The sequence below is a fragment of the Aulonocara stuartgranti genome (assembly GCF_965226115.1).
Source record: "Aulonocara stuartgranti genome assembly, chromosome: 14".
NCBI lineage: Eukaryota > Metazoa > Chordata > Actinopteri > Cichliformes > Cichlidae > Aulonocara > Aulonocara stuartgranti.
This window is the reverse complement of record NC_138950.1, coordinates 20,905,928-20,920,029: the sequence shown is the minus strand read 5'-3', so window position 1 is coordinate 20,920,029 and position 14,102 is coordinate 20,905,928. Positions and strand designations below refer to the sequence as shown.

Sequence of the window (14,102 nt, the reverse complement as noted above, 5' to 3'; positions counted from 1 at the left end):
TAGGCAACGGGTGAAATGTCTTGCCCAGGGACACAACGACGGTCCAAGCCGGGGCTCAAACCGGCAACCTTCTGATTACAAGGCAAACTTCCAACTCTTGAGCCACGATCGCCCCACAATATATTCATTGATCGCTGTAAGAATACTTATGTGAATAAGGTTTCGGTTGTCACTTCTAATCGGGATGGTTCTCGGGTGGAGGACAGGAGAATTAATGCACGGTGCTTGCTTGCTTGCTTTACTGGACTGACTTTGTTATAAAGAACTGGCAGGGTAATAATAGCTTCATGTCCAATTTGACTGATTGAGATATTTGTGCTTTCACACAAGGCTCCACCAAATAATGGCTTTCAGTTGTAAAAGCCTCTGTAGTCAAGTGCCTTGCTTAAAGGTTCTTCAATAGAAAAAGGAATGTTGTACTGATAAATATACATTAACTGTATCTAATTATGTCCTTCAGAGTGGACACCAATTTGTGGATTCTATGCACCAAATTGCCCGACCTGCTGGCTAGAGACCGGCCACACATATACACCTTATCAGTTATTAGCTTGCAGATCAAACCATTTATGACCATTTAACATTTGTGTATGTATATTTTCATCATCTTCAGGGTGACAAAATTACAGACTTTTTGTACTTTAGTAGAAGTACAGATACTAGTGGTGAAAAATACTCCAGTAAAAGTTAAAGTGCTGATTCAACTTCATTACTCAAGTAAAAGTGAAAAAGTACGCGGTCAGAAATGTATTCAAAGTTAGAAAATGAAAAGTAGCTCTTTGGAGGACATTTCTATTAGCTATTTTTATGCAAAGCTAACAGAACCTTGTCTTTCATTAATGCAATAATTAAAATAATATTAAAAAATGAGAATACAAACTTGACTTCAACTTAAATTTTAATTCTAATAAATGTACTCAGCTTGACTCACTTAAGCAGGTATTAGCAGAGAAAATGACGGAGAAAAAAAGCTCTATTTTCTGTTGCCTCTAAACAGAAAATGAGTACAGTCAAGGGTTAAAGTGGACTCAGCAGGTGGCTACAGCTCCCAAAAATCAGCTGTAGTGGCTCAGTGTGGGGAAGAGAATCACAGTCTATTGTAGGCTCTAGTAGATTTTTTTTGTGTGTACAGGCTGTGATCAGCTGATGTGGGCTCCTTCTGCTCTAAGGTTTACTGCTCTTTGTGGATTTACACAACTGAATTTAACAAGAGTGGGGTGCACTGAAAAAAATTTGGAGTGACATTTACTTAAAAAAAGCTAGGCAACTTTTTCCACACAGAAAGTGCTTGTAATCTTTACTCGGGCTATTTCTAAGTAATATTTACTTACTAGAACCATCTATTTTTTATGTGAAATACACAAGTAAATTGCACTGGCAATACTCATCTACAGGTTGTAACTTTTACTCAGAATACCATTGCATCCAATTACAAAACCCAAGTGAACATTGCTGATATTTCTTTGTGTTTCTTACTCATCTTTTCTTTGTTATATTCTATGTAATTATTAAGTAATATTTATTATGAATGTACTAGTTAATATTAATCGAATTGAATAAATATTCTTATTATTCTATTAAATAATAAATCAATATTTTCTAAAAACAAATATTTGCAGCTTAAGAGACACTTTTATTTCACAGTTGAAATGGCATAGATATATTTAAAATATCTACATAACATTATAACCACAAAAAACATGGCCATAGAACTTCTTGATCGCAAATTTCAAAACAGAGCATATACACATATACAAAAAAACAACAACATGCTATTCAAAAACTCAGTGTGCACTGTCCCCTTTCTTCTAATCAACTTTCAGAACACATACATCAACTCTGTCCATTAACAGTTGCAATCACTACCTTTGCAGACATTCTCAGAACGTTCAGGACAGAAAGAACTTGTATAAAACTGAGCAACATTTGAAATTACTGTCAGAAAACAGACAAAATGCAAACAAATTAATTGTGCTGGACAAAAGCACAAATAACACTGGAACACTCACACTAAAAGTTTCTTGTGGAGAGACTGGACCTTTGGTGACATTTTAAGGATGTCAAGCTCAAGAAACAGCTTCTGAAATACCTCAAACGTATATTTCAGTTTCAGTGGGTAACTTAAGTTGACAGCATAGATGACACCCATGAGCAGGAGGCAAGCGTTTGTCACACTTCCGCAGTCCTCCAGAATTTCTGTCCCCTCAATGATGACCGACACGTTCACAGGATCTTGGTTTTCCTGTGCCACATTGGGATGGATTACGATGATCTTCATCATGTGATTACTGCAGTCCTCTTTCAATGCTTCTTGGCTGACGTCCTCCTGTGAAAACAAACAAACCACAATTAGAAATAACTAGAATAGATTCCAAGTAAAAGAAAAGGTTAAGAGAAAAAAAAATGTAAAAATAAAAAAGAGGTAGAGAATCTTTGACCTTCAATATATCATCACAAGTGAAGACCAGATTATAAGGTTAGACAATTTTAATACAGTCATTATGATCATCAGATACCTGATGGTCTTTGATCAGCTCCTCTCCACTCTCTCCAAGATACTCAACTAAGCAACGAATGATAATGTCCCTTCTGCCATCGACATGATGCTATTAAACCCAAAAAGAAAATTTATTGCAGAAAATACACAACATAACATATGTAACATACATACATAACAGCACATACAGATGTAAACAGAAAGTTACCCATGGAGAATGTAAGCCTGCAGCTACATTCTAACGTTGTGAAGTGTACAACTTAACATGAATTTCTCAACGATGTGTGTTAAGACAAGAGTCCAGTGCATGTCATAATCTGTGGGTCCAGAAACTGTCTCTGCCCAGTGAGGAAAGTTTTCTGCCTCATCACTGGACATGCAAATGAATTTTTTGCAACATATCAGTACCTCCTATCACAATATTAACCAGTCAAGGACAGGAATTCCCACACACAAGAGTAATATTTTGGGAAATAATTGTATTGGAGTCTATGGGCAGCAGGAAGGGATCTCGCTGCACTCAGAGGGTCACTTTGAAAATTCTGTAAATTTCTCTGCTTTTGAGCGCATATTAAGGGAGAGATGACAGGTTTGTATACACTTGTAGAGACAATCATGTGCATAAATTGTTAATTGTGGCCACAGTGTCAGGATCAGGAGAACAGTTTCAGCCAACACAGACACTGATCAGAATAAAGGACAAGTTCAGTATTTTACACTTAAAGCCCTGTTTTCAGTTTATGATGAAATCGAACGATTTTGATTGAAATTTGGACACATGCTGCTGGCCCGAGCTTTTTTGGTTTCTGTGGTAGCACATCCCCACCTCCACAATGGCTTCATAGGTGCACTGGAACAATCCTTCCTAAAATGCATAAAACTGTCGTTTACAAAGACGTGAAACTCACCGAGTGGTCAGAAGTGTTCACTGATATGTTCACACAAAAATCGCTGCAAAAGATACTTTCCAACTGGTTTTTATTGTAGTTTTTGTCCAACTCCATTGACTTGTATTAGATGTGCTGTGATGTACGGTATTAGTCCGCCGCTATTCCATTCTATTATTCAAGCTCTCGGCGGAAGAATGTACAGGTGTAAGGCGTTTGAAAAAATAGGTCCAGTTTTACAACAAATGGTAAAACACCTGTTGGAAAGCATTTTTGCAACGATTTGTGTGTGAACATATCAGTGAACACCCCTGACCACTCGGTGAGTTTCACGTCTTTGTATGAAGCCATTGTGGAGGTGGGGGTGTGCTACCACAGAAACCAAAAAAGCTCCGGCCAGCAGCATGTGTCCAAATTTCAATCAAAATCGTTCGATTTCATCATAAACAATCTGAAAACAAAGCTTTAAGTTTAAAATAACAAACTTGTCAACTTGTCCTTTAAATAAGAGTGATACATTCTCAGTGTGTATGACCTCATCTTTTCCATTAGATTATGTAATTAAAATAATTAAAAATTTTACCTTATTGAGTGAGTCCAACATTGGTTTTATTTTGGTCCCTGCAGTCCCGCCCTTCCTTCGAAATATCTCCAGGAGTTTGGTGGTGTACCTGTCCAATCTGGACAAAAACGTTCGCTCCAGATGAATTGTGGTTATTCGCTTAAACTCCTCTTTAATCTGAAATGAGAGATAAAACACAAAATCATGTCAAAGATGACTCATGAGATCTCACATACACTTAGTTGCTGCATGAACAAGAACTGGATTTACCTGATTTTCACAGAACAGAGAAGGCCACCTCTCTAAGAGGTCTTGGATTGCGGGGCAATCCTTGACAACCTCTTTTCTTCTCATAGCGAAAGACTTCTCCATTTTCTCATTAATTGCCCTCTCATTGTTCTTCTTCTTCATTTCCTTCAGCAAATCTAGTCTATCCATCTCTAAGGTTTCCTCAGTCTCACCGAATGGCAGTGGTGGCAGATAGTTGACTTCAGCTTTTTTGGCCCTTTTAAAGCCTTTAAGTGAACCCTCTTCACTGGAGCATCGTCTCTTCAGTGTGTTCACCTCGAGCTCTGGAATGGCTAATTGGCGACCTCTTAACTTTGCCCTGTAGTTGCCCATTTTATACTTTATCCTCTGTTGCCAACCATATAGGCCATTAAAAGAACCTGGCTCTTTGAGGCATGGGTATTTTGCTACCAAGGCTTCAGCAACAGCTAAAATCTGGACACCAGTTGGATATGCTGTGAAGCCAAATATAGTCTCTGCAAGCTTCTCAAGAATGCTACTAGTTACGCTTGGGTTGTTCAAAAGTGTGCCATCATTTTCATAAGCTTGCTTTCCTGCTTCCAGTGCAAGGTCTATATCATAAGAGAAGTCTGGTATTTCAAACTTAAATGGCCATGGCTTAGACCTGTAGGATGGTCCACTCTCATCTGGGGAGGACAACAGGATTGTGTCGCATACAGATGAGGAGGAGCTTGCTTCTGTAGATAGTGGAACTGGAGATTCGACTTCTGACATGTCCACAGTAGTGAGACTTAAGATTACTGGTTCAGTTTTTACTACTTTGAGGTTAGCTTTATCTTGTACTTCCTCAATCGAGGTCAAAGTGAAGAACTGACCATCGAAATCCATGTCCTGGTACATAACAGTGAATGGTCCTGTAATATCAAATGTCTCTCGAAGAACATCATTGAGGTCCTGAAGTGTGCTTGGGATGCCTGCAGGTAAAAGTAGTTTGTGGACATCATCCTCCCCAAAAATTATCCGCAGTTTCGCTGAGGGTGCCATATCAACAGGAAGAAGCTGCAACAACAGAAGAGAAATACAGACATTTATTCACAAGCTTCTCTCCTCACATTTCAAAAAGATAGGCAAATGTGGTGCTTTAAAGTTGTCAGGCGTCTTCCTGCAAGGGTGTATGAAGCCAAAGGATAAAAATCTTTAAGCTCTCTTTGCTCAAGTAACTGCACACTCCCTGTGTTCTCCAGCTCATAACTCCTCAGGTGTTCATTGTACCATGTATTTTGTTGTCTCACGAAAAAAGTCAGTTTGTTACAAATCACCATTATCTGTAACACTTCAGAAAAGTCAGGCAGTCCTGCAGTGGAACCACAACACAACAACATTCCCACTGCATAGTTGGTGCCTAAACTGCACACATTATTGGCAACATGCACAGCTGTAACAGCAGGGAATCTGCATTTCACCAGGTCTTTTAGATCATCCTTAAGCACATCTAAAGAGACCTCTGTTGTTTTTGTGACCGCAAGTGATGGTTTGACAGAATGTGATTGATGATATGCAACCATGAGCTGGTGCTTATTTGCAAGAGACAGCAAAATATTCCTGAAACAACCAGTGTGTCTTACCACCTTCTTGAAAAAGCTGTGTTTGGCCTCGAATCTCATTGTCCAGAGGGCAGCTAGGGGGCCAAATTCCCGAATGAGCTGAGGATAGTGCTCAAGGAAATGGTGCTTGGGAATGAGCTTATGTTGGGGGAAAACATCAAGGAATCTGCTTCGGTGTTCTGAAATGATGCTGTCAAGATAGCAAATGCTTTCTTCAGTATGGACTCGAGACATGACAAGGTCCACAATGTCTTTCAGTGTCATCAGCATCTGCCATACAGGCTCTTGTTGGGGTACTTTTAAACCTATAATCAGAGGCAAAAGACGTAATAAGCACCAATTTTCATGTGCGTTGCCCCCTACTGATTTTCGAGTCGAAAAGTTAGCAGGAATGAGATGAGGGCGATTTGTTTTATCACTCCACTTGTATGGGAAATTGGAAATGGCATCATTCAGTTCCATGAGAGAAAAATATTTTTTCTTGATCAAGTTATCAAATGCCAAAGCCAGTTCCACTGGAACAATACCCTCCAGCAGATCATGTAAAACATCTGGAGGGTAACCAGATGTAACATGAAAATGCTCAAGTTTTTCTGACAATGCACACTGTTTTTTTACACCATAACAATGAGGGTGATCTGGACTAGACACAGCTGTCTGTACATGCAGTGTATGTTGATCTTTGGTTCTTTGATGAAAAGACCCAGATCTCACTTCATTGGACTGAAACTTGGATCGCTCCCCAACACAAAACCGGCAGATGTATGACCCTGCAAAGCTTTCGACAAATCCTGCCACAGAGTGTGCCCCCAAATTATCTGCCACCACACTGACCACAGTCCCTTTAATGGCTTTCCCTAACGCTGGAACAAAAAGACCATCTTTCTCCAAGCTTTGGATATCTGTTAACAGTGGCTCTAAAACTCGCTGGAATCCAAACTGCTTGGTGTCTTCAGCCTTACACAGAATTGCAAGGTAGATTGATGTCAATGTGGAACGTAATTGCACCGGAATGTTTCCCAACACCCAATAGACAGCTGTGACTTTGTGCTTTTTTCGAGATGTCCCAAGAGGATTACATACCTCAAAGTCATCAATGTACAGGATGAGACTCACTCTGTTCTCCTCTACAGAGAAAAACTTGTTGTTTTGATAGTGAGATCCATCACGAAATGTCTGGTACTTAAAGTCATTTTCAGTTTTTTTTTCACCTTCAAATGTGTTTTCTTGAAAAGACTTACTTAGGACCTGCACCAAGGAGGGCAATATTGGGACATACTGGAAGGTTTTGCCCTTTTTTTTATCAAGTATGTGTTCTTCTGGTTCAACAACTGAAAAATGCTTCTTCATAAATTCTCTTCTCTTGTAATAAGTTGTGAAAGGGCCACCTGTCCCCAAGGCAGTACTTATAGGGTGTGTCTCACAAAGATTTTTCACTAAATCTGAGATAATGGCTGGATCCAGATCACAGTTATGGCTTTTCAAGGTGGACACCACCACATCTCTTAAAAGTGGACCAGATGCAGAGGTGGATATAAACTGAAGCTCATCTACTATTTCATCAATGCATTTGTTTGGGACATTGAACATGCTTTCTAACTTTAAAAATAGATGGCCAAATTTCTCTTTTATATCTTGAGACAACTCCTGTGGTTCCCCATCCCAAAGCTCTAAGCTCTCTTCCACATAGGTCTCATCCTGAGCAAACATGGGTTCATTAGGTTTGCTTTTTAATACTTCAGTTTTAAAATTCTCAAGGGTGTGTGACTGGTGTTTTCTGTGTCTATGTGTAGCAAAGGTGGAATAAATATTTGTACTGAAGTTGCAGTCTTTGAAGACACATGCAACTACTTCAAACTTCCTTAAGTGGTTGTTAAGATGCTCAAAATACTGCTTCTCTGAATTAAAAAAAACAGAGCAGCAAAGTAGACAAGTAAATGAAAGAGGTCCACTTTGTGTGACCATCTTCACATGGTGTCGAGACAAATGGGTCTTAAGGGCATTAAATGTTTTAAACGAGCAAGGGCAATCAGTGTGAAGACAAGGGACTGACTGGCTGCGACCACCATTTCCATGCTTTAGTCTGTAGTGTTTTAACAATCCCAACCTCTTCTCTGACTCAAAGCTACATATCTTACACATCCATCTCATGTTGTGGCACCTTAAACAGACAAATTATGTGACAAGTTAAACCTAATCGTTACTAATTTGATCTTACCTTGTGGAGTTCAAATTAGCAGTCAGAAGGTCCTATGTTCTGTAAAAAAAAAAGAAAAAAGAAAAAAGGTTATCTATATGCTTTTCAACTAATTTCTACTAACTCAAGGATGCACACTGATATTATTTTTTTTTTTTTTACATATGTTAGTTCGGTGGCAAATTTAAAACAGGTCAATATGAAGACTTGAGTGAAATCGAGTGCGTATATCGTTTTTTGTTTTGTTATTTTTCAAAATACACCTCATGGCAGCTGTGCAGCAATTATTTTAAACTGGACCGTGGTCGTTTTATTCACAAAGACGTTAGTTAAGGCAGCAGGCGTGTGTTGTTTAGGTGGCCATCTAAGCTGTAAAGTGCTGTGGGAAATTCTGGACATACCTCCTGCCAGGAAAGTTAGTCAGCAAGTCTAGCAGGAAAATACACTATTTGCTAGCGCAGCTTCTTTCAGTGCGGAGAAACTGACTTAAGTAGGTGAGCCAACAGGAACGTACAAAGTTTGTTCCGCTTAAAACTTACATTCATGGTTCTACTTCTTCCCGTTTCCGTCAAGTCTGCCAACCGTCGAAATGTGGACCATGGTATGTCTGAAGAAAGACCGCTCAAATGTGGGGAGGGGCTTTGACGTCATGCTCCGAATGCAGAGAAGGTGGCCATATTCACTGATGTCACTCCATTACATTTTACTTGGAAATATCAACTAATTAAGCCAATGAATTGGTTTAGTGAATATTACTTGGATCGAATGATTCAATTTACATACAAAACTGAGGACACATAATTACAAACAATCCTCAAGTAATGCACTACAAGAAAAACTGCTATTTTAAAGTAATAGCACTGAATTTGTAATTTTTTGTAAAATTTATATAGCTAATTGAAATAATAATTACAGGGCCAAAAAAACATTTTTTTCAGTGTGGTTTATGAGATGTCCTGTTCCATCCTCTACGTCCTCAACAGTACAGTGTTTATGCTGTTTTTCTACTAAACTGTATGAACCCAAAAGTTAGTAAATTATTAATTACTGCAGGTCAACGGGTTAATCCTGCAGTAACCTGCAGATTATTTTTATACAACCTTTAAATAACACAGTTAGTCTACCTTAGTTTTGTTTTTGCCACACATTTCACATCATGAAAAAAGATACTGTCACGTGTACAGACCCAATATCTGATATAAAAACATAAGGACTTACATGTAAGATTTAAATGTCCATTTTATCAAATACCACAGTGTACTCCTTACCTCACCTCTTCTCTGCTTCTTCTTCCTGTTCTGGCTGTCTTATCTTTCTCCATCTCTGGGGGAAGTTGCTTTCGATTGCTCTGTAATTCTAGACTGACATAGTAATTTGGAAATCAAAGCTCTATGATTGCCCTACCATCTGTCACAAGTCTGCGAATTACTTTATCTTATTTTAGTTTATAAAACCGTTGAACATTAATGTACAATTAGGGTCTTTGGCAAATGAGTTCGCACCACACTCAGTCTTGTCATCACATCACAACTCTGTCTTCAGAGAGTACTGGACAAACTTCCATCAGTGTTGTCTCCCGACTGATGATGCCTGCCAGCAAGCACACTCCAGCATGTCTGCAGTTCCTACTGCATCTGCTCATGGCTGATGATGAACTGATATAGATCAGTGATTGTGACCAGTAGCCAGTGTATCACAAGTTCTGATAAAGGAGGTTGTTGAAGGGTGAGGATGTTTGCTGTTTCCTCTGCTCAGCTGGTAGCAGTGAATTACAAATGACAAAAAAAGGCGTCTACATAATTTGTCATGGTTATTAATACTTACAGCTCACACGTATACAGTGTCCGCTGATTCTTTCTATTATTGTTTTACAGAATGCTGGTTTAATAGAAACAATGGGTCATAAATTTAAAAAAAAAATCTAATATGTATTCAGTCATGAAGTAGTGATAAGACTAAGTCAATATGTTCATTTCTGAAGTCTTCATGAGAGGATCTGTAGCTGTGATCAACATGCTAATAAACCAATCAGCTTCTCACTTGTTGCTAATCAGCCAATCAAACTATTTGTTCCTGTCTCCTACTTCATGCTGGGATAATTCCTGGTACAAAGATGACTGATGGGATGTGACTGAAATAGTTAATATTGGTGCATTACAATTTAAAATTAGATGAAAACATACCAAACTTGTCAGTTAATAAGCAATGTCATACTGCCATCTATCATTTATAAACCACAGATATTAGTACTTATAGAAAGGTCAAGTTTACGGTTTTCATGCAACTGTATTATGTATTTTCCTTTAAACTGATTTAATCTACAGGGGCTTTAGTTACTGCTGAGGAATGTAATTGTTTGTCAGTGATGTTTCTGAGAGTGAGGTTGGTTTCAAGTTCTTACATTTGCAATTACACACCAAATAACATTATGTAGAAGACTCACTGAAGGATGTTTTGAAACTAAAACCACTGCTGGGGCTCAAGCTGCACCTGCCTCCAGTGTCATCAGCCTATTAAATGGCCATCGTCAATTATTATTACTCTAGTTAATTTTGCCAATAAGGGCTCTCCTTTATCTTCTTGTTGGTTCAGTAGACCATTGCCACCTATTATTAACAGGGAGATTTCCCACTAAAGAATGCACTACAGATCTATCCCACAGACTTTGGACTTTATTCTAAGAGTCTAAGGCTCATTTCCCAGGTTAATTTCTGTTTTAAGTCAGTGTTTAAACAAAATGTAAGGTTTAATTAAAAATAAATGTATTTTTTTTAACTTATGATGTCAGATATGCAATTTTATTTTCAGATGTTTATCTTCTGTGTCAAACTGTTACTTTCATTTACCAAATAATTCTAGGAAAGCAAAAGACATAATGTTTCTTACAAGATATGTAACACCACTGCCGATGGCAGAGGCAAAGGTAGTGAAGAGGTAGATTTATGCTATACTGTTGCATTTGAAAAGAATGAATGCTAGAAGAGAAAGAAAAATCATTTTTCTTAAAACAAAAACAATAATATTGAAAGCAGCAGTAACCTAAAACATGCATTCAGAAGGAAGATGGGGTGGTTAGGTCTCAGAGCTGAAGCTGCAACTAGTATGAGAGAGAAGAGCAGATCAGTACCTAAAAAACAGAAACAGTAACAGTAAGTACTGTAATTTGAATGTGACTCCAGTGCTCTGCTTAAACTAACTGCATAAATGCCATGCTCCATTAACGGCAAAAATACTATATATGTAGTATTCTCCACTTGGTATAGTTTTAAAATAGGAAGGCACGTATGGAGTGATCGAATTTTTCATGAGCAATAGTTCAGAAAAAGGATATTGGGCCTCATTCAATACAACTATAGTAAGAGCATGGTCTACATTCAGTCCTTGGGCTGTTATACGAACATTTTTCAGGCTTACCCAGGATACATAAGGTTAAGTGGCCTTGGGATCACATCTTTGCTTCTTTTCGACTCTTGTGGTCTCTCTGGCTTCATTGAGTGATGGCCTCCAGCTCATATTTGGGTTGTTTGTAGCTGACTATGAAGCAACTGAGAGAAATGCCTTGTCTGACGCTATCCTTCTTAGCAAAGGTGTAAAAGTGGAGTGCTCACTTCAGTTTTGGTGCTTCCCCATAAGGAGGAGTTGAAGAATCTTCAGGAAATTGACAGATGTATTGGTGAAGAGAGCTGGGCATAAAGGCAAATTTGTCGATTTACTGGTAGTTTGCCATGTGCTTTGGGTTAGCGGCTGAATAAATAACAGGCATTATTTTGCTCTAAAGTATGGGTGGACAAAGAGTTTTTCCAAGCGGCAGAATAAGAAACTGGGACCGTTTGGAGGGCTTCACAATTAGGTCTATAAAGAATTGTCCACCTGCTTAACGATCTCTGGGCTCCTCGGGATAGTGATAGGTTGAGGAGCTGGGTCATTTGGGAGGGATTAGAGTACAACCACTGCTTTGTCCTGCTAAAAGGAAGCAACAGTTCAGGTATATGACTCAAATGCAGTATTTTGGACAGGTTGGTGCAGACTCAGCAAGCTCTCAGCTGGCTTGAGGATTTCTTTGTGTTTCCCTGGTAGGTGGGGAGATGAGTGTTTGGACTCTTAGACTCATAGCAGCTATGGATTTTTAGTGATATTCTAATATTTAGTTATTGTTAGTAACATCAGCCATTTATTTATATTAGTCTACAGATATGGCTGCATTACTGCTGGCTGTCTCTCTTGTCCACACACTCACACACGCTGTGCTGTCTATGTTAGAGGCACAATTATCAGGACTGCAACCTTCAACTCCCTTGCCAGTCAGCTCTCACTCATTTACTGAGCAAGTCCCACCAGGCACTACGTCACACACTCCTATCAGCCAGCAAAAACATCAGTGACTTGGAGAGACTCAACAAAGAAGGGAAGACCGACAGAGAAAAAGAGAGGCTGGTGACACTGAGAGCGAGGCACGCAGCTGAGCTGAGTGCTGCTTGTCATCTATCTCTACCCCGACATTTCCGGCCCGCTGACAGAAGACATCCTGATGGCAAGGATGCATTTTTGTGTGATATTTTAGACCATTATGTAAAAACCCTTTGATCTGTGGAACTGACTGATCTGAGTGACTGGACAGAAAAGTAAAAGCTAGGGCACAATTCTAAACAACAGGACAGAGTGGATCAGAAAAGATGACTATACATGTGAATTAGTACATAGAAGAAGCTTCAGCAGCCTGATGTGTGTTGCTATGGACACCAATCAACTGACAAGATTTATGTCAATTCATGGCATTTCATTTCCTTCATTACCCTTTTTTTATATAGCATGTGAAAAACATCAAAATTTGATTGTATTTCTTGATTGTACATTATATATGTGAACTAAGCAGGAGAAATTGAGAAAAAGCATGGAAATCAACACAATACACTGCTTTTACTGTCAAACTTATTTGGTATTTCTCCAGGTACAGTTTCATATTTTGAAAAAAACAGCAGAAGAATAAGACAAACCCATTACACTTAACTTACACATTACCTCGTTGGAATTTGAACATCTAGAAAAAGTGAAGTTTTTAAACCTAAAAACTGCTTGGTGGTGGTAGCATCATGCTCTGTGGCAGGTTTTGGAGTCAGTACTAATTGTGTAAATACATTGTGTAAAGTGGATAGAATAATGAAGAAGGAGAACTACCTCTAAATATTCTTAACTTCGCCTCAAATAAACAGCTAAATGGTTTAAACTTGGACATAGATGGGGAAAATGATCCCAAACACACATCATATTCTGGTTTTGGAACTGATATTGTCCACCCAATAGGAATCCAACCAATTTAAACATTTAAGCTTGTAGATTGCTAGCAAAACCATCTGGTTGCAAACTTGTTTAGAGATTTTTAACTAAATATTAGTGGGTGTGGATATATATATTTGAGCCTGGATTAGAGAAAATCCAAAATAAATTCACACTACTTCACCCATTTCTTGTTTTTAAAGTCTTGTTTGCTGTAAATTCAACCCACCATAGAAAAAGAACAGTTCAAAGAAATCATTACAATCCCCAAATTACCAGGACATCCATGTGTATGTAAACTTCTGACCACAAGTGTGGACTGATATGGTGGTATTGCCAATGGGGATCAGGGATTCAAAAGTGAGAAAGCTTATAGTGAGGTCTGTCTCGACTCTTGTTTTGATTACTGCGATGCTGGATAACACCAGTTCCTGTGAGACTGGAGTTCGTGCATCAGTGAGTCTCGATCTATATTTTAGGCTGAGTGTACACTGCAATACTTCAGGGGCTTTTAGCTGTTCAAGGGAGCAACCAAGATTTTTCAAAGGAATGTTAAATCCCCATTTTAGGATCACCTCACTTGAGACTGTTAGGTGCAGGATTCTCCCAAGCATTGTTGCCAGACAATACATCTGCAAATTTTAATTATTAATCACAAGAGACACTGTCCTGAAAGTGTGATGTATACTGAATAACACTGATTTAAATTATTGCCACTTCTTTATGTCGTTGGGGGGAGAAGAAGTATCAGTAATGGAGGAGTGTGCATATCTGCTTACTCTGCATTCTTGCTTTTCATTACCAGTAAGGTTGCTGATTTTATTTTAAAGGA

General features: G+C 38.7%; 2 protein-coding genes across 5 annotated transcripts; both read right to left on the bottom strand.

Moving 5' to 3' along the window:
- Window positions 1-1,239: 1,239 nt before the first annotated feature.
- LOC309687467 (uncharacterized protein) lies at window positions 1,240-4,109 on the bottom strand. The gene is made up of 3 exons (XM_082502463.1): window positions 3,968-4,109; window positions 2,517-2,606; window positions 1,240-2,326 (listed from the first exon to the last, which is right to left on the bottom strand). The coding sequence occupies exons 1-3, from the start codon at window positions 3,986-3,988 to the stop codon at window positions 2,006-2,008; spliced, it is 432 nt and encodes a 143-aa protein (XP_082358589.1). The 5' UTR covers window positions 3,989-4,109; the 3' UTR covers window positions 1,240-2,005.
- A 31-nt stretch (window positions 4,110-4,140) lies between these two features.
- On the bottom strand, window positions 4,141-8,910 carry LOC309687465 (uncharacterized protein). 4 transcript variants are annotated; one of them, XM_082502458.1, is made up of 4 exons: window positions 8,398-8,910; window positions 8,018-8,056; window positions 5,821-6,104; window positions 4,141-5,254 (listed from the first exon to the last, which is right to left on the bottom strand). In XM_082502458.1, the coding sequence occupies exons 3-4, from the start codon at window positions 6,067-6,069 to the stop codon at window positions 4,175-4,177; spliced, it is 1,329 nt and encodes a 442-aa protein (XP_082358584.1). In that variant the 5' UTR covers window positions 6,070-6,104; window positions 8,018-8,056; window positions 8,398-8,910; the 3' UTR covers window positions 4,141-4,174. The 4 variants fall into 4 exon arrangements, with proteins under 4 accessions (XP_082358584.1, XP_082358585.1, XP_082358587.1 ...); XM_082502459.1 differs by having other exon boundaries at window positions 8,536-8,910; XM_082502461.1 differs by lacking the exon at window positions 5,821-6,104.
- Between the last annotated feature and the right edge of the window lie 5,192 nt (window positions 8,911-14,102).

Coding starts and splice junctions, on each gene's coding strand:
- LOC309687467 (XM_082502463.1), bottom strand. CDS start 3,988: ATGTTGGACTCACTCAATAAG. Junction 2,607..3,967: donor TGTTGGACTCACTCAATAAG/GTAAAATTTTTA, acceptor TGGGTTTAATAG/CATCATGTCGATGGCAGAAG. Junction 2,327..2,516: donor AGCTGATCAAAGACCATCAG/GTATCTGATGAT, acceptor TTGTTTTCACAG/GAGGACGTCAGCCAAGAAGC.
- LOC309687465 (XM_082502458.1), bottom strand. CDS start 6,069: ATGCTGATGACACTGAAAGACATTGTGGACCTTGTCATGTCTCGAGTC. Junction 5,255..5,820: donor ACAGCTTTTTCAAGAAGGTG/GTAAGACACACT, acceptor CTGTTGTTGCAG/CTTCTTCCTGTTGATATGGC.